Source organism: Cucurbita pepo, chromosome 8 (assembly GCF_057944985.1).
Source record: "Cucurbita pepo subsp. pepo isolate OVF chromosome 8, ASM5794498v1, whole genome shotgun sequence".
NCBI lineage: Eukaryota > Viridiplantae > Streptophyta > Magnoliopsida > Cucurbitales > Cucurbitaceae > Cucurbita > Cucurbita pepo.
In genome coordinates, this window is record NC_141805.1 from 8,664,048 (window position 1) to 8,683,139 (window position 19,092).

A 19,092-nucleotide genomic window follows, 5' to 3' on the forward strand; every position below is an offset into this window, starting at 1 on the left:
AAGTCGAATTCATGAAACATAAGAATTGCATTAACATGTTCAGGATGAATACATATTGGACATGATAATCTCACTTATAGGTACATGATATTAACAATTTCAAATCTGCCCGATACATATTTCACTATATTTTAGCATATATAAGAGGTAAGTACAGAAAACTTGTGACCTCTGAGTTGGTTTAATAGACATGGATGTCCACACTGAACCCTTCCAAATGAGCAGCACTGAGTGAACAGCCCTTCCCAACACCTAGATCATCTCCTGAAATTTTCTTGCTATGGTGTTTTTCTCGATAGCTGAGCCACAAACAGGAGATTCTTGTGAGGGCTGCCTGACCAGCAACACGAACCCTGCAGACCACATTTAAATCTGCCCAGATATCGCCCATTTCACTTTGGCTGATACTTGAGTCATATCCTTCAAGATCAGATCCTTTTACAACAACTACAGAACTATCATCAAATGTGATAAGATCGTGTGATGAGCCAGATGCTTCCTTTCCTAGGTCATCTATGTGGCAGAAGGAAACATCCCTCTGAACAATCATGTGGTAGAATTCCAGAACAGCCTGCAATTAAAAACCGGCGATTAACATGCATGTACTAAAAGAATGTCAAAGTGGGGTATGAAATATGGCATGCAGCCAGAAGCTGTAATGCAGCACCATTCAGGTCAAAATTTGGCCCAAACTGACAATATTGGCTTAAAATATTAACACCCCCAACCCCCGAAGTTAACAAGCGACGATGTAGAAAGGTGAATAAATAAATAGCAGATAACTCAATACACTTGAAACCAAACCACAGACACAATGAGATGAGCTCAAAAAGTGGAAGGTTATTCCTTCATACGAACGCTGTACTATTTAGAATTTTTTTTTCATGAGAAACTGAGCTGTCATTGAGAATGATGAAAGAATGTACATGGACACACAAAAAACAAGTCCGAGTCCACATCTCCCAGAAAGGAAAGAACCATTTAGAATTTAAAATCAGGCAGACAGGATTGCAGCAATACCTGCCACTGTGATGATGCTAGAAGCACCCTTGGCCTGATTGACTTCACGTGTTTGTAAGCTTCATCTGGCGTCATTTGCTTGTATTGCACCTGTACACCACCACAAAGCCTCAGAAAACCGAAGGCTCTTTGATTTTAAAACTTAAGAATTAAGGTTATTTTATTAGCATTCAAAAACTTACCAAATAGCAGATAACAACAGTTGTGCTACGCCCTCGTCCAGCTTTACAATGAACATATGTAGTCTGTCCGTGCGATGCATTTTCTTTGATAACAGCATAAAATGAAATTATTCACCCATAAACAGTTTGATTGATACCATAAACTTGAAGGTTCACATTCTCATTTAATAAACATGGACGACTACCTTTTCCCAAACTATAAAATAAAAATGAGCATCCTGAGGATGGAAGCAGAATGAATTTAGTATAAGATACGTACTGTGGATGAAATTTGTAGCAATGCAAATGTCACTCAATAAAGGTGCAAAGCAATAGTCTCTAGTTGGAATGGTCAGATGATCAATGTCATAATCCTGCAACAGTAAAAGGGCAAAACTCATTCTCAAATCAACTTAAGGCACAGGAAGGCTAAGGGAAAATAGCTACAATAATCAAGTTAAGAAATAATATCAGGTCACTAAATATCAGCTGAAACAACCTCATCAACTTGAATTTTCCATTGCAGACCAAATTCAAACATGGAAAGAAATGTACAGAAGACCATAATTCACTACGAAGAGCACATATCAAAATGATAGCAGCAATCCTACAGGTAGTATGGATATAGCATTGGAAGTCTCTCAAAGCCTTTTTGTAAGTCCTTCCGATAACTTGTTGGTCTGCCAATGTGGAAGAGAGGTGGGAGGATTTTAGATTGATGAAGCAAACGTGGGTTTATAACAGAGATGCTGAGGAAAATACTTGCTTACAGAGATATACGAATGAGGTTAAACATGCTCAAAGTTTGAAAGATTGAAATAGGAGAGTATTTGGAGATTGATGCAATTAAAAACAGGAGATATAAATAAAGTGACATTTTTGGATAGTTTGGATGAGAATAAGCCCCAAGTCTAGAGTGAACTTGCCTATAGAGATTAGGTTTATTTACATAGGATGGCCAGTCCGAAAAGAAGGATGCTTTCGAGTAACCATTCACGTTGGAAGAAAAAGGCGTTACTGGACTCAATCTTACCCTTTCAAGGAGCTTTTGTTGTCAGTAGACAAATTTTGAAAGTGTACAACCACGTGGATTTGGATTTCTTGAAATTTTTTCGTTGGAGGAAAGGTTTCAGTCACAAATGAAGAACATAGACTGGAAACACTCTTGTACTCACTAACTTTCCAGTTTTAGCTAATTGTAGTACAAGAGGGTTCCTATTATGGGTATTACGTGAGTAGATCCTTTTTCCATTCTTTTTTATTCTTGTGGTTGGTATTCTTAGTAGTTCAACTTCAAGGAGTATGAAGAAAGGTGTAAATGAAGACAATCTATCCCAGTGAGGAAACTGAACAATAAAATTAGAGATAGGGAATCTTGTTATTGTAAGTATAGACTACATCCAAACAAACGGGATACCAAATTAGCTTCTAGCAGCACATTTTGAGATTCATGGAAGGTAATTTCCTCCTACCTCCCTAACTTTACTCTTTACCAGTGTTTTTAGAAATCCCACTGAGGCAAGTGCCTTGGGTCTCAGCCCCTGCTCCTTGCTTTAAGTTTAAGGAAGAAAACCTAGAATATCCTTCAAAACTAATCATCTTTCCTTGGAATGTGGAATAAAAGCTCTATTTTCTTAAACTTTTCATCATCCTATTATTTGTAAGACTATTATTTTTCATAGCTTTTTTTTTTGTGCCTCGGACAACAAGCGCAACCAGAGGGTTATTGTGCTTTAGTGTGAGCATAGGAAAGCATTGCACTTAACACAACTATAAAGAATATAACAGAATGCATTGAGCACAAGACAAGCAAATTCAAAAGATACCTACACGATATAGAGTTGAAGGAACCAAAGTCTCATATGGCTCATTTAGTGTTATCACTCCTCCAACGCCAACCTCCTTCAAACGGGGAACATCGGCAGGGAATGGAACAGCACCTAAGAATATAAACTGAAAAAAAAAAGAATGCTCTCGGATAATCATGGATCCATTTATCATCTGGTGTGGGAAGAAATTGACAAGATCAAAAATATATATACCTCATCGACCCTGTCCCACCAACGAAACTCCGTCTGAAGCTTATTTCTGAAAACATTGTAAAGCAAAGTCGGGTAGAAAAGAACACGAGCCCCAACTCCAACAACGATCCTTTTAACATCAGACCTAATAACGCTCTGGTCCACCAAATTACTTACAATAGCAACTGAATTTCCCTCTTCCCCACTCTGCAACTCCCCTTCCTTCAATTCCTCAATATGCATATCCTCAAATTAAAAAACCCCAAAAAAATCAACTACAATAAACCGAATAGCCCAAGAACACCAATAATCTCCAACACATAAACAAACCAACAATCCCCACCCGTTTGCCCTAAATCGAAAACTTCTCAACCCACACGCATGATTTGATTATACACCAGCGACCAAAATCCCCCATCGCGAAAACCTAACATTCATTCCTAAACCAAACTCCAGAAAGATCACGAAGGAGAAATGCGAAAAACGAAATTCTCACAGAATTCGCCACCCTCCCTGGAAGCCAGAAATCAAGAACAGGATCGGCGGAGATGGAAACTGCAACTGATTAACACGAAGGACAATCGATTTGGGGAAGAACGAAATTGGGGGGAAAACGACGGAATATTTCGACAACAGAACCCTAGAATTTGGTTAGGGATTGAAAAGCTACCATGGATTGGATTCTACTCCAACCATTTGCTTAACATTCTCTGAAACCGATTAATGAGAGAGAGAGAGACAGAGAGGAAGTCTGGCAAATGCTCGTAGAAGAATCGACGAATTGGTTCATAATGTAATGTTAAAGTAACGTGACGGTCAGAAATATTGTGTTGCAGCGCATTGGTTTACAGCCACGTGTATGCTGGTCGTTTTGCATTCATGAAAATAAAACTCACAGTGCGTCACTTTAAAATTTCTCCCGGTTGAATGGCAATATTAATAATGAATACCGTACGAACCAATGGAATGAAGGCAATCAGTTTGGATGGATTTCTTTGATAATTTGTGTTTAGAATTAAATATGCTATTATTATCCTGAAAATTATTTTTTATTATTTATTTGTTTTTTAAAATTTATAATATTAATTAAAAATCTAAATTAATAATTTATTGCTTTAAATATTTCAATTAATTAATCATATTTGTTTATAACGAGAAAATTCATATTTTTTAAAATAATTAAATATGTCGATCACCATAGAAATACATGTAGTTCCCGTTGTTAGACGAACACGACTCTCCACAATGGTATGATATTGTCCACTTTGAGCATAAGCTCTCATGGCTTTGCTTTGGGCTTCCCCAAAAGGCCTCGTACCAATGGAGTTAGTATTCCTCACTTATAAACCCATGATCATTCCCTAAATTAGTCGATGTGGGACTTCCATCATCCAACACCTCCCCTCGAACAAAGTGCGCCTCCCCTTAATCGAGGCTCGACTCCTTTGGAGTCTTAGTCATTTTTTACTGCCTTCGAGGAGGGGCTTGGCTCCTTTTCTTTAGGAGTTCTTTGTTCGATATTTGAGGATTTGAGGATTTATCAATCTATTGGCACGACTAAGTTTAGGGCATGGCTCTGATACCAAATGTTGAACACAACTCACTGTGGGAAACACTCGCACTCTTTATTAAGACCGATCGAGAAGATAATACAAGACACTCTGTAGAATACTTCTGTTTTTTTTTTTTTATTGTTTTTTTTGGATTTCTTGGATAAATAACCTAGGTAGGGTGAAGGGGTATTTATACTATACCCTACGCAATCTAGACCTAACAAATCTAAATCTAGACTTAACAAATCGGAATCTTTTTCCTAAAATATCTAGATCTCTTTCTCCTAAAATCTCAAGGTATTTTTCCTAAATCACTACTAAAATAAATATATGATGGGCTCGTACAACTATTGGGCTTGTCGCTATTGGGCTAGTACAATTATTGGGCTTGACTCTATTGGGCTAGTGATGATATTTCAACACTCCCCCTCAGCACTAGTCCTCATTCGCTGCACCATGTTGAGCTGACAGTGAAAGCTCTCATGTTTGCCAGTATTCAGCCCTTTTGTAAACAAGTCTGCCACTTGGTCATCTGTCTTGATCTGCTGCATCTCGATTTCTTCCTTTAGGGCCTTCTCTCTAATGAAATGGTAGTGCACCTCCACATGCTTTGTTCTAGCACGAAACATCGGATTTTCTGCTAGGCGAATCGCAGATTGGTTGTCGCAATGAAGTGGTATTGGATACTCAATTTTCTGGTGCCAATCTTCCATCAAAAGTTTTAACCATGTATTTTCCTGAGCTGCTCTATACTCTGCTTCTGTAGTTGATAATGATACTGTTGGTTGTCTCTTGCTACACCAAGAAATTGTTCCTGAACCAAACTTGAACACATATCCAGTGGTTGGCCTCCAAGTATCATGGTCTCGTGCATAGTCAGCATCACTATATCCAGCTAGCTTCCAGTCTTCGCTTCTTTTGTATAAACGATCGTAATTGATTGTACCTTTGGCATATCTCAAGGTTCGTCGAGACGCATCCAAATGAGCCTTCTTCGGATTTTGCATATATTGATCAATGACACCAACTTCATTTTCGAATTTCTTCGGTTGGTTCATGTAGAACTCTCTGTTTAACTCTCCATGCAAGAAAGCATTATTCATATCCATCTGCCATAATTTTCAATCTTTATTTACCGTAAGTACTGGAGGAACTTGTACGATAATGATCTTTGCCACTGGACTAAACGTTTCATCATAGTATAGTCCATATTCTTTAGAGAACCCTGAATCTATAGTCTGAGCTTTGTATCTCACGATTGATCCATCCGGGTACACATTTTTGTTCCAAGGCTATAGTTTCTTCCTCCATTACTTTCTGCCAAGCTGAGTTTTGTGATGCTTCTTCATATGTCTCCAGCTCATTAACTTCGTCTTCTACTGCGTTGGCATACTCTGGATTTGCGTTTAGGATTATTTCTGAATGTCTAAGTTGTTGAGGTGTCATTTCATTTTCACTAGGCTCGCTTGGTTGAGTCACTTCTTGCTCACCAACACTAGTGTCACTTGAATCTTCAGGCACATCAGCACTTAAGCAAAATGTGTACAATTTTCTCCCCCGTCTTTTGTGGAAGAATCTCTTCAGTTTGCTCCTCTGTGTTCTGTAAAAGAATTTCTTCAGTTTGCTCCTCTGTGTTCTGTAAAAGAATTTCTTCAGTTTGCTCCCCGTGTTCTGTAGAAGAATTTCTTCAATTTGTTCAAGACCTGGTAATACATCCTTCTCTGAGGGCCACCCCTCTTCTATTGCACCACTTTGATCGTCAATCATGTGGTTTAAGCATCGTGAATCAATGATCCAGTCATCCTCATAATCAATATGCTCTTCCATTATTGCCATGAGTGCTAGCTTGTCTTCTACTTTGGACATAGTACCTCTGCATCCCATTCATCCTCTATCTTCTTTTTGGATATTGCCACATTGCTTTCAACCGACTTTTTCCTGGACCAACAATCTCTAGACATGTGGCCCTTTTTCCCGCAATTATAGCAAATACCTTCAAATCTCTTTCCTTGGAAACTCTTGTTGTCGTTCTTCTGAGAGAGCTCAGGTTGTGAAGTTCCTTGGTGGCTTCTTCTTTTGTCACCATTGTATCCACATTTGGTAGACGGCCTATTATTGCTCCGACTTTCACTTGTGTAGAGTGCTTCTTCTGCACCGTTCAATGTGATGCCTCCCATTTGTTTAGTCATGGCTTCTTGGCTGGCTAACAAATTTTTGAACTCTACAAGTGATGGTTGGGTGGGCCATCCTTGTATAGCAGTAATGAAGCTTCGATATTCTGGTCGCAATCCGTGGATTATAATCCTCTTCATTCGAGATTCTACAATGGCGGACTTTGGGTCTAGTTCAGTAATCTCCCGACAGATCGATTTAACCTTGTGGAAGTACTGAGCAATCGTCATGTCACGTTGTGTAATTGACAACAACTCATTCTCCAGAAGTTGTAGCCTCGTATCGTTCTTCTTTGAGAACAACATCACAAACGTGTCCCATGCTTCTTTCGGTGTCTTGTCATCCCAAATATGTTCTAACATCTCTTCTTCGATTGTGGTCTTCATGGCAAACATTGCTTTGCCTGCTTTGATTCTCCATTTGCGCAAGGCGCCGTTGGAATCACCCTCTAGCGGCGTAGTTTCGCACCCGCCAACGATCTCCCAAACATCCTGTCCTTGTAAATAGGACATCATGCATGTTGCCCACGTGTTGTAGTTGTTGTTGTTGAGTTTCTTGATTCCTCCAACGATTTGGAAATCATCCATCGTGTTGGCCATACCTCAGTAATACCAAACAAGCTCTTTCGACACAAGACTTGCAGAGTCACAGACTACTCACGATACAAAAGAAACTCACTCACTACTAATCTCAAAAAATCGTTTCTGATGTTGAAAATCAGACAGAGCTGCAACCACAGAGCATACTAAGAATTCCAAGAGATCAGATAACCTACACTCACCTCGCTCTGATACCATGTTAGACGAACACGACTCTCCACAATGGTATGATATTGTCCACTTTGAGCATAAGCTCTCATGGCTTTGCTTTGGGCTTCCCCAAAAGGCCTCGTACCAATGGAGTTAGTATTCCTCACTTATAAACCCATGATCATTCCCTAAATTAGTCGATGTGGGACTTCCATCATCCAACACCCGTAACCCTTGATTACGATAAACAATTATTTATTAACTTAATATTTGATTAACCCTAATACATTTTTACATTAAAAAAACACCATAATACTTTTTATTTTATTTACAATTTTTAATTACCAATTTTATCTTAATTATAGTGTATTTCACTTTATAACTACCATGCTTCTAACATTGGGCCACATTAGTTGGCCCAATGTCAAAGCTCAAGAGCCCATGTTAGTGTTTTGGGTTAATGTCTAGTCCACATTGAAATACTGAAAGCCCAGCCCATATTTTTACCCATTTTTTAAATTAATTTTAAATTAATTTCAATTTAACCCAACTCAACCATAAATTTTATTAGGTTGAGTTAATTCCTGTTGTTCGAGTTATTTATTCAAATTTTTGTTTTAATAAAAGTAAAATATTATTTCATAAAATATATATTTATTTATTTTTAAATATGTAATTAAAATTAAAATTTAATTAAAATATTGAGTGAATATATTATAAATATATATATATATATATATATATATATATATATATATATATATATATATATATATATATAATATATAAATAGATATATGTATATATAATTATATTGTAAAAAATTAATTTTAAAAATTAAGAATAAATTCAAGTTTGTTCTATTCAACTCAATCTAGTTTTAGAGAAACATACGACCAATCAAATTAAAAAAAAAAATTATTTATTTGAACCCAACTTAATTCAAGTAAATTTATAACTCAACCCAAATCGTATGAGTTGGGCTGAATTGATCAGATTTTTCAGTCATCGAATTTTTTTGAATTAATCTATGCATGCCATAAGAATAAAATATGGGAAGAAATGAGAATAATAATTAAATGTCATTTTCAATTGATTGAATAAATTCGGATGAAAGAGCTCTCTCTTATCACCAATGGCTATCAAACTCAAATCCAATGGAACTTATAGAATATATTATTCTTTGATTCTTTATCCATTGAGAGGAGGAATTCTTTTCCTCATTGGCCTATATTTCAATTCAATATTGTGCTAAACAAAAAGAATATAAACCTTAACTTTATCTACAATGTTTTTTATCCCGAGCTACTCAAGTAGATGAGAAAAAGTGCTCGTGTGCTAGCTGTCTCGTTTGATTTGTTCAATTGAGTTGAAGAACTTACGAATTAATGACGTTGAGTTGAACGGGTAGGCATCACGATTTTGAGAAAATAAGAGGAAATGAGTTCAGTCTATGGTGTCACCCATGTCAACTGTATATAGTAAGGTCAAATGATTGTCTACGGAGATTAGTTAAAGGTGAACATATCTATTTTGTAGAACAAAATTCTGAGATCCAACATCGGTTAGAGAAGGAAATAAAATATTTTTTATAAGGGTGTGGAAACCTCTCCCTAGCAGATGCGTTTTTAAAAACTTTGAAGGGAAACCCGAAAAGAAAAGCCCAAATAAGACAATATCTACTGGCGGTGGGCTTGAGCTGTTACAAATGGTATTATAGCCAGACATTGAGCGGTGTGCCAACGAGGATGTAGGGCACTGAAGGGGTGTGTGTGAGGTGGGCTTGAGTTGCTACAGATGGTATTAGAGCTAGACACAGGGCGGTGGAGGATGCAGGGCACCGAAGGGGGGTGTGTGAGGTGGGCTTGGGTTGTTACAAATGGTATTAGAGCTAGACACCGAGTGGTGGACGATGCAGGGCACCGAAGGGGGGGCGTGAGGTGGGCTTAGGTTGTTACAAATGGTATTAGAGCCAGACACCGAGCGGTGGAGGATGCAACGCACTGAAGGGGGTGTGTGAGGTGGGCTTGGGTTGTTACAAATGATATTAGAGCCATACACCGAGCGGTGGAGGATGTAGGGCACTGAAGGGGGGTGTGTGAGGTGGGTTTGGGTTGTTACAAATGGTATTAGAGTTAGACACCGAGCGGTGGAGGATTCAGCGCACCGAAGGGGTGTGTGTGAGGTGGGCTTGGATTGTTACAAATGGTATTAGAACTAGACACTGGACGGTGTGCCAGCAAAGATGTAGGGCCCTAAAGGGGGTCTGTGAGATCTCACATCAATTGGAGAGAGGAAAGAAACATTATTTATAAAGATGTGGAAACCACTCTCTAGCAGACCATTTTAAAAACCTTGAGAGGATCTCGAAAGGAAAAGTCCAAAAAGAACAGTATCTATTAAGGGTGGACTTGGACTCTTACAACGTGACTTCGGAAGTAAGAAACCCACAAACTAATATACCCTAATAGAATCTAAGCATGTTCGTTCTTTTGATCTTCACATACGTGGTTCAATTTAATCCAAAAGACATGCGATCAAACGGATGAGTTCAACTACTTCAATATAAAACGAATTTAAACCACTCTCGAAATCAAATAATTTATAAACCAATCCACCCTAATTGAATCGACTCAATTTCTTCCATACATATTTGATTTAAATTGATTTGAATATAATAATCGTATTTGTAACAGCTTATTTCAAATAACTCATGAACCGATCTACCCTAACCAAACTAGAACTTTCGAACTATTTTGAATCAAATTAGTCGAATATATCGAACCGATCGAGACCGCATAGGAAGAAGAGTCTGCGTGGTCTTTAAGAATAATTTTTTAATTTTAAATATTGAGCTTCCACTAAAAAGCTAGCGTAAGCAGTCCAAAAGAAGAATCCTGATAATTTCTGTGCAGCCCATTTGCCCCCTCCCTTTTCCTCTATTGCCATTTTTACCCCTATTTTTACTTTCCGATTATAACCTCCTTTTTTTCCAATTATTATTTCATTACTCTATGAATTTGTTTTATTTTTATTTTTCTTAAAAACTTAAAAGCCCATGTTTTTCATGAGTAGATTTGTCTTCCTCCAAATGCCTAGTTCAAGGTTAAAATAGACATTTCGCCTATATTTGTTTGAATTAAATTAAAATTTTAATTTAATTATTATTTCATTATCCCTATGAATTTGTTTCATTTTTATTTTTCTTAAGAACTATGGTTGATTACTTAAAAGCCATGTTTTTCATGAGCAGATTTGTCCTTTCAAACGCATAGTTCAAGGTTAAAATGGACATTTCGCCTCTATTTGTTTGAATTAAATTAAAATTTTAATTTAATTATTATTTCATTATCCCTATGAATTTGTTTCATTTTTATTTTTCTTAAGAACTATGGTTGATTACTTAAAAGTCCATGTTTTTCATGAGCAGATTTGTCCTTTCAAAGACATAGTTCAAAATTAAAATGGACATTTAGCCGTTTGAATTAAATTAAAATTTTAGTTTATAAACTATTTAATGTGTAATGAATTTTTAAATTTTAAAAATGATAATTTGATCTATAAAATCTCTATTTATATATAATGTTTTTTTAAATTAACAAAGTTATTAATAAAAATTATTTTAAATAAATTTTGAATAAAAAATAAAAAAAATTTATAGATCCATTAAATAATTTTTAAATTTTAGAATTTTTTCAGTAACAGGTAAATTAAAATTTGTAATTTATCTATTTATTATTATAACAAAAAAAAAAAAAAAAGGGAGAGAATAATAAAATAATAAAGGGAAGGGTATATTGGTCAATTGGTAAGGAACCGTTAAAAAGTGGTTCGAAAAGAAAAGCTTCAAATTGTTCTTTGTTCCTTCTCCAAACTCTTTCCCCTTCTCTGCAACTCTCTCTCTCTCTCTCTATCTCTATCTTTTTTCTTCGCCATTAAGTCTTCATCTTCATCTTCTTCATCCCTTCTCTGCAACTCCATTACCCTCCGTTCATCGAACTCCAAGAAGAATAAGAATCTCTTTCTCCATCCTTCTTCAATGGCGGAATCAGACGTTCATGCCAAACCCTCGAATCTCGCGGCGGGGCAAAATCAGCCTACTCCAAGTAAGTTCCATAGCCATATCTTGTACAAAGTTTTAACGGCCATTTTCTTTCTGGTGATTCTCCCTTTAGTCCCCTCCCAAGCCCCTGAGTTCATTAATCAAACGTTACTCACCAGAAGCTGGGAGCTTCTGCACCTTCTTTTCGTTGGAATCGCTGTTTCTTATGGCCTCTTTAGTCGAAGAACTGATGAGATAGAGGATGAAATTAGTGTCTCTAGATTTGATAATGTTCAATCTTATGTTTCTCGATTGCTTCATGTTTCGTCTGTTTTTGATGATGAGCCTGGAACTCCGTCTGCTAATGATGAATCGGTGTCTTCACCTGATGAAAATAAGGTTCAAACATGGAGTAATCGGTATTTTAGAAATGAATCTGTCGTTGTTGCTGAAGAACGTCCTGTTGTTAATGAGCAGAGAGTTAGGAGTGAGAAACCTCTGCTTCTTCCTGTTCGTAGCTTGAAATCTCGTGTTGTTGTGGACGATGAGTATAAAACCATTTCTGGATCTAAGCGGAGAGTGAGTTCGAGAAGATCTTTGAGTATGCCTATGAGGAGTTCGAATGAGGAGTTGAATGAGAAAATCGTTCTTCCTTCCCCAGTTCCATGGCGCTCGAGATCGGAGAGGAAGGAGGTGCAAGAAGAAGCCGATAACCTTCCTATGTATTCTCCTGCTGCTCCCATGGAGGAATCTGAATCGAGTTGGATCGATTCTCGATCGTCAAGACCTCCAACTTCAAGGTCTTCTCGAGCCAGTGCCATTAGCACTCAGAAACTATCTCCCTCTCCATCTCCTAGGAAACCATCTCCTTCTCCTACTGTGTCACCTGAATTACAGGCCAAGAGTGCTGAGGATTTGGTGAGGAAGAAGAACTTTTATTCATCTCCTCCACCTCCGCCTCCGCCTCCGCCTCCGCCTCCGCCCCCACCAACTGTTCGAAGAATATCCTCAATGAAACCGAACTCTTGGCTGCATGAAAGTGATGTATCTCATCAAAATGATTTGAGACGAAGCCTTACTACCAAACCTAGAAGATCCATTCGTGATACAGGAGATGAAATCGATCTGATGATGGATGCTAATTCAAGTGCTGAAGTTCTGCCTAGAAATTATGTAGATGGTCAATCAATGGGGAAATCTGTTAGAACAATCAGACCAGGAGAAGTTGTGAATGAGCCACCAAGAAGAGGGAGAGAATTTGGAGGAACTGATCAATTGAAGGGGAAGATGGAACAGAATCCCCATGCACAAGAATTTGAAGAAAACCCCATAGAGTTTCCAGATGAAGATAAAGAAAACCTAGTTGAAAAACTAGCCATGGAAGCAGGCGACGACATGGAAAACGAAGAAGAAGAAGACGATGTAGTGGGGCAGTTTATCCGGGAAGATAACGGAGAACCTTTCAATGTGAAAAGGAGAGATTTCAATGAAACAAGTTGTGAAGAAGCAGGCTCTAGCAATATGGCTAATGACGGAGGACCAGATGTAGATAAAAAGGCTGATGAGTTCATAGCTAAATTCAGAGAGCAAATCAGGCTTCAAAGAATCGAATTGATCAAGAAATCAAGTGGACAAATTGGTAGGAACACTTCAAGGCAAGCTTGAAGTTTGAAACATGTTCAGTAAGTTCATCAAAATTTGAACTTCAAATCCTTCAACTGACGTTTATAGGGTACTTTTCTAACTCCTTTTTTTGTTTTTCTTCTCCCCTTTTCTTTGTTTTTACATGATTTTCCTCTTTGATCATCAAGTTCAAATGCTGGAAAGTGTTTCTTCTTCTCCAAAATCACGCCCTCTGGATATATGACAGATGCTGTAATTGTAATTCAGCAGGCATCTGCCATTAGTGTTTGTTGATCTGCAGCTGAAATACACAACGCTAATAATCAGTTTAGTTGTATGTCATGTGTTTTGAGAGCTTATTATCTATTAAATGAGATGGATTAAGTTGTTTCTCTGGATTAACTATTTCCTTCTATATATTTGGACATAGAACATTTCGGCTTCAAAGTTATATCGTGTTAAAGATTGTTGAGAGGAAATTCGACGTTACCTACTTAAGGGAATGATCATGGGTTTATAACTAAGAAATACACTTTTATTGGTACGAGAACTTCTGGAGAAACAAAAAACAAAGCTATGGAACTTATGATCAAAGTAGATAATATTATGTCATTGTGGAGGGTAGTAATTCTTAACATATTGGACAGCATCGTCAATTATACTTTCTTTTTCATATTTTCGAATATTTTGGGTCCAAATTAGTGTCGAATTAAGATGCTCATGAACCACAGCTGGGAGCTTATTAAAAATCGAATAAAGCAGCTAAAATTTGACCAAGGCTGCGTTTGAAAATGCTTCTTTTGGTGCGTCTTTTATCTTATTAATTTTTTTATATCAAATATAAATTTAACTAAAAATTGAAAATTAAATAGATAAAACACTGTTCTAAGCAATGACGATAGGAAAAAAAAAAAATATATCTTTTGGTGTGTCAGTTAATTTTCTATATATATAATTTGATGATTTAAGAGTACTTTTTAAATCTTTCCCTTTTAAATCCATTGGTTGAGCCTAAAGACTATTAAAGGCCAAGTTCATGTGTCTTAAAAAAAAAAAAAAAAAAAAAAAAAAAAAAAAAAAAGTTTGAAATGGGTGTAGCTATAGACAATACGTCATCGACAAGCATGATTGGAACGTCCGACATGCGGCTATAAATAAAATGTCTTGGACAAATATGACCGTGACATCAAGAGCATGCAGTCATATTTAGACCTAAATCGATCCGACCTTCCTATAATCTTGAGTTTCACAAGTTTTCTATAGATTTTAAATAATTTTTCATTAAATCTCTTCAACCCACCAAGCTTTTATACACGAATATTTGCTACAAATTCAAGTGTCTATAATTTCAGGAGAGTTAAAATTCATATATTCTTTCAAATATTGTGCCAATTTTTCTTCAGTTTTACATTAATGACAAACCAGTGGACTACCCTGCATAGCAGATGTATCTTGAGACTGGGAGTTAGATATTCATGTAGTTTTAGTAGTTGGCCAACACAGGGGGAGTGGCTTCCCCCAATCACGGGTGACAAGGTAGCCATGTGGGTTAGGGTTTGCCAGCTATCATCCCATGGAAGAGCAGGCTAGCATATACTATGATGTCCCAAAGAGAGAAATCTCACTGCATAGACTAAGACCATTATCCATGTCTAAAAGAAGCAAGTTTTGTCCCTAGAATTGAAAGGATAAGTCTCTGGTGACCCACTATGACAAGATTGCAATAAGAGTTGGTTACTAGCTGAGATGCTACTTACACGGGTTCGAAGCAATGGCAAGACACTACCTACATGGGTTTAAGGGCTTTGTGATTGATTACAACTACGTCAAGATTAGAAATAGCTCTAATTACTACAAAATAGACGGTAAACAATTAAAATTGTCTTAACGGTGTTATCAAGATAATACATCCAACCTTATCTATATATTATACTAGTAATAATTACAAAATAAAAATAATAAAATAACGATCAAATAATTATTAATAAAAAATTACAAGAATGAGCTTGAATTAAAATTAGTTTCAATTAAATAATAATAATAATAGTAATAAATTAGGAATCTCATTCTCACTTTACAACTCTATTTTTTTATTTTTTTTATTTTTTTTCCCTAAATCTTACAAAGAAAAAATAAAACTACTGAACCCTAATATGACAAGATAGGCCCAATATTACAAAAAAGAGGCCCACCAAATCCGGCCCAATGGAAAGTATTTACGAGCGAGGGTGGAGAGCGTTAAAGGGCCGGGCCGGGATGGCGGAGGCCCACGGGTTGACATGGATAGGCCGAGAGTGAAGGGCCTTGGATTGGGCTTGGGCTTGGGCTTGAGCCGGGCCCATTCTCGTTACGTTAAGTGGAGCCGACGTGGAGGATGGGACCGCCACGCGCTCACATGATGGGCACATGGTGAGGGTGGTGGGTGGGGCCATGTGCATGTAGAACTGAGGGGAAAGTTTCAGTGCTCTCAGTTCTTGAACTTCTTTTTGCAACCGCCTGTTCTCCTCCGTTAGATTCTCACAGCATCTCTTTAGAAACTCACAGTCAACTTCCGTTTGCTTCAACTTTGTCCTGCTCAAACCAAAATCATGGGTCAAAATATGAATATCTGAAAATTCATGGGTTTAAATTGGTAAAAAAAAAAAAATGTATAGGGGTCAAAATAGGAGGGATTTTAAATTTTTAGATTTAATTTATAAGTTGGACTAAAATACCCTTGGAGATTAAGGAAATTTCCTTACCTTGCCCTTCTGTTTTGGAACCAGACTTCGACTTGTCTTGGCCGGAGACCCAATTGTTTAGCCAAGGCTAACTTTTGCTTCTGCGTAAAATTACCAAAATACCCCCATAAATTTTCTGTTTGGATGCCGAGAAAATTTTGGGAACAAAACGGGTCAAGTCGGGTCGGGTTTTGGACTTACCGGATTGAGAGTGTTGTGTTCTTTGAAGCTGTCTTCCAAGACGGCGGACTGATCTTTAGTGAGACGAAGCTTTTTTCTAGAAGTTTCAGCGTCTTCTTCATCGCCGTCAAGATCCTCGCCGTTGTTGGTCTCTGGTTCACTCCTCTTCCCACTTACAGTCGAAACCGTACTGTTAGGACTCGACACCGCCGCCTCTTCCTCCTCCTCCTCCTCCTCGCAATCCACCGGCGATGGCGGCATCCGGTTTTCCGATGTCCGATCTGCAACAAAAAAACAAAAACGCTCAGAAATTCATCCTCTGTTCTGATCGATTAAAAAAAAAAAATCGTAATTAAAAATGAAATCGAACCTGATGAGGCATGATCATTCCAAGAAGGCCGGAGATTGAGCTGCAAATAATGAGAATCAAAGCTCAATCCAAGGCTCAAACTAAGGTTGTCGTGTTTGGAAGACATCATGATTCAATCGCTGCAAATTTCTTGAGCTTCTAGAGAGAGAAAATGAAGGAAAGGTGTGATCCAAGAAGAAGGGGAAAACAGAGGATTATATAGACCCAAAAACAAGAGGAGAAAATGGGGAAATAATTAAAGTGTGTGTCAGAGGAAAGACCCTCCAATTATCCCCAATCATTTCCCTCTTCTCTATTAACTATGGTTGCTTTTTAACTTAACCATGGTTAAATACATCCTTGTCTATTAATTGAGTTATGATCAGGTTAACCATGAATGTGAGATCCACGGGAGTAGAATGAAGCATTTTTTACAGTGTTACAATAAAAATATAATCATTTTATATAAGCATTTTTAACTAAATCTTATTATTAAATGTTTATTACTATACTCAAAAAAATTACCCATTTTAAAAGAATCATTTATCTTTTGATATTATTAATTTAAAATATTTTCAAATAATAGATAGAGACACCGACAATTATTTTTCATAGAAAAAATGAAACATATTTGATACTATTTTCGCTTTTTACTTTCCATTTCCAATAATAATAATAACAATAATAATAATAATAATAATAATAAAACATTCCATTGGCTATTTTAGTTAGTTATTTTATATAATATAAATATATTATTTATTTATTATATGAGTTAAGAAGCAAATAATAGAAGGAAGAGGTTAAATCTGAATCGTTGAAAAAGGAAAGAGATGAAACCAACGGACGTGATGAAGGGACTGGGAGTGGGACCCAATTCATGGGAGGAAGGAAAAAAAAAAAAAAAAAAAGAAAGAAAGACAGCGAATCCGACACTTCACCTTTTCATTTCGTTCATTCAGTCTCCTCCCTGTGGGGCCCCACATTACACTGTTTTTTTTTTTTCCTTTTTTTTTTCTTCTAAAATTACCTTTTTAAAATAAACAAATATATTATTGTTATAAAATAATAAATTATTCTTTTTTCTATTTTTTTTTTAATTTTATTGTTATTATTATTATTATTATTTTGGTGGGTATTGTTTAAATCAGCATTTAATAAAACCGTGTTTCTGAAGGATTAGAAACAAATACGGATCTATTTCGGAACCCCATGGATCTAATTATTTTTTCAGTATTTAAATAATAATAATAAATTATATATATTTTATGAAGGAAAAAAAAAGAAATAATAATTTGAGGAGACAGCAATGATTTGATTATCATTTATTACAATATAATACATGATCCCAAATGAAATTATTCAAAAAAAAAAAAAATCTATTCTATATCCTAAAAAAGAGATAATAATAATTAAGGGATCAAAAATTAAAATTTTAAAATCATTATATTTAATACTAAAAATTTAAATAATTGACTAAATTAATAAAAATATTCTTAAATTTAATATTTTATCGCTAAAAATAATGATTTTAAAAGAAATTATACGAACGTTTTAATATAGATTTAAAATGTTTATGAGTATTTTTTAAAGTTGTAAAGTTATTTACACTTTTTTAATATTTTTGAAAGTTTTAAAATTTTAAGAATATATTTATATATAAAATAAAAAAAAGTACAATATTTTTATTAGTTTATTTTCTTAGAGAAAGGGGTAAAGATGGGCGAGAATGTCGGGAGGATAAAGAGAGAGAGAGAAAATGGGGACAAGGGGCGGTGGTTTTCACGTGGGGAGGGGGTTTAAGGAAAGCGTGATATTAAGGAAAGTCACGTGGGGTAGCAACATGTGACACGTGCACTCACACCACGGACAACTATTTATTTATTTATTTATTTATTTTTGCTAATATCTGGAGGGTGACGTGGGTCCCACGCGCGAGAAATTGGAAGTGGTGGTGCCATCTCACGCTGTCACTACGGGTCCCGACACGCCCCTTCTCCTCAATCATTTGAACTACAATAACCCCCTCCCCCCCGTAATTATGAATATTATCAAAATCTCGCCCCCTCCCATTTCTTCCCCTTCTCAGCGCGTATATCTCACGTGCCTCTTTGTTGACTTATTTTTAAAGTAAAATAGAATAAATCTAAAATATATAAAACAAAATTTATTTTAAGCCACCTATCGTTGGTGCTTTTTCTTTCGACAAAATTAGTGTTAAAAAGACATTAGTCCATATTCACATGTCTTTTCTTTTTCTTTTTTTTTTTTTTTTTTTTTTTTGAAAAATTTGCCATTAATATTATAATATTATAAGTGGGAAGTCTTTAGGTAGACACTATACACTTAGCTATGAATCCTATTTAATAATAATGGAACACATGACTCGAAAAGACTTTATTAGATTGATTTGAAACAGAATAATGAATCGAATCTAATTGTTTAGTAGAGGTATTCGTGAGTTTGGTTGGGTGTGTTGGATGATGAAAGTCCCACATCGGC

The 19,092-nt window shown here is 36.2% G+C and overlaps 4 protein-coding genes across 4 annotated transcripts; 1 reads left to right on the forward strand and 3 right to left on the reverse strand.

Annotated features, from left to right (window-relative positions):
- Positions 1-8: 8 nt before the first annotated feature.
- LOC111800138 (phosphatidylglycerophosphate phosphatase PTPMT2) lies at positions 9-3,983 on the reverse strand. The gene is made up of 6 exons (XM_023683726.2): positions 3,224-3,983; positions 3,012-3,134; positions 1,462-1,555; positions 1,203-1,285; positions 1,021-1,110; positions 9-571 (listed from the first exon to the last, which is right to left on the reverse strand). The coding sequence occupies exons 1-6, from the start codon at positions 3,443-3,445 to the stop codon at positions 182-184; spliced, it is 1,002 nt and encodes a 333-aa protein (XP_023539494.2). The 5' UTR covers positions 3,446-3,983; the 3' UTR covers positions 9-181.
- A 2,625-nt stretch (positions 3,984-6,608) lies between these two features.
- LOC147791510 (uncharacterized) lies at positions 6,609-7,526 on the reverse strand. The gene has a single exon (XM_087126302.1). It carries the CDS (start codon positions 7,524-7,526, stop codon positions 6,609-6,611), a length of 918 nt encoding a protein of 305 aa, XP_086982428.1.
- Positions 7,527-11,536: 4,010 nt separating this feature from the next.
- On the forward strand, positions 11,537-13,739 carry LOC111801152 (uncharacterized). The gene is made up of 2 exons (XM_023685144.2): positions 11,537-13,400; positions 13,530-13,739. Exon 1 carries the CDS (start codon positions 11,716-11,718, stop codon positions 13,381-13,383), a length of 1,668 nt encoding a protein of 555 aa, XP_023540912.2. The 5' UTR covers positions 11,537-11,715; the 3' UTR covers positions 13,384-13,400; positions 13,530-13,739.
- A 1,608-nt stretch (positions 13,740-15,347) lies between these two features.
- On the reverse strand, positions 15,348-16,800 carry LOC111800466 (homeobox-leucine zipper protein HAT4). The gene is made up of 4 exons (XM_023684172.2): positions 16,612-16,800; positions 16,263-16,522; positions 16,083-16,162; positions 15,348-15,912 (listed from the first exon to the last, which is right to left on the reverse strand). The coding sequence occupies exons 1-4, from the start codon at positions 16,718-16,720 to the stop codon at positions 15,558-15,560; spliced, it is 804 nt and encodes a 267-aa protein (XP_023539940.1). The 5' UTR covers positions 16,721-16,800; the 3' UTR covers positions 15,348-15,557.
- Between the last annotated feature and the right edge of the window lie 2,292 nt (positions 16,801-19,092).

Excerpts from the sequence above, each read along its gene's own strand:
- LOC111800138 (XM_023683726.2), bottom strand. The coding sequence starts at position 3,445 with ATGCATATTGAGGAATTGAAGGAAGGGGAGTTGCAGAGTGGGGAAGAG. Across the intron at positions 1,286-1,461 it reads TGCTACAAATTTCATCCACA|AAAATGCATCGCACGGACAG; the intron begins GTACGTATCTTA and ends CTGTTATCAAAG. Across the intron at positions 572-1,020 it reads TAGCATCATCACAGTGGCAG|GCTGTTCTGGAATTCTACCA; the intron begins GTATTGCTGCAA and ends TTTTAATTGCAG.
- LOC147791510 (XM_087126302.1), bottom strand. The coding sequence starts at position 7,526 with ATGGCCAACACGATGGATGATTTCCAAATCGTTGGAGGAATCAAGAAA.
- LOC111801152 (XM_023685144.2), top strand. The coding sequence starts at position 11,716 with ATGGCGGAATCAGACGTTCATGCCAAACCCTCGAATCTCGCGGCGGGG.
- LOC111800466 (XM_023684172.2), bottom strand. The coding sequence starts at position 16,720 with ATGATGTCTTCCAAACACGACAACCTTAGTTTGAGCCTTGGATTGAGC. Across the intron at positions 16,523-16,611 it reads GAATGATCATGCCTCATCAG|ATCGGACATCGGAAAACCGG; the intron begins GTTCGATTTCAT and ends TTTTTGTTGCAG. Across the intron at positions 15,913-16,082 it reads TTCCAAAACAGAAGGGCAAG|GACAAAGTTGAAGCAAACGG; the intron begins GTAAGGAAATTT and ends TGGTTTGAGCAG.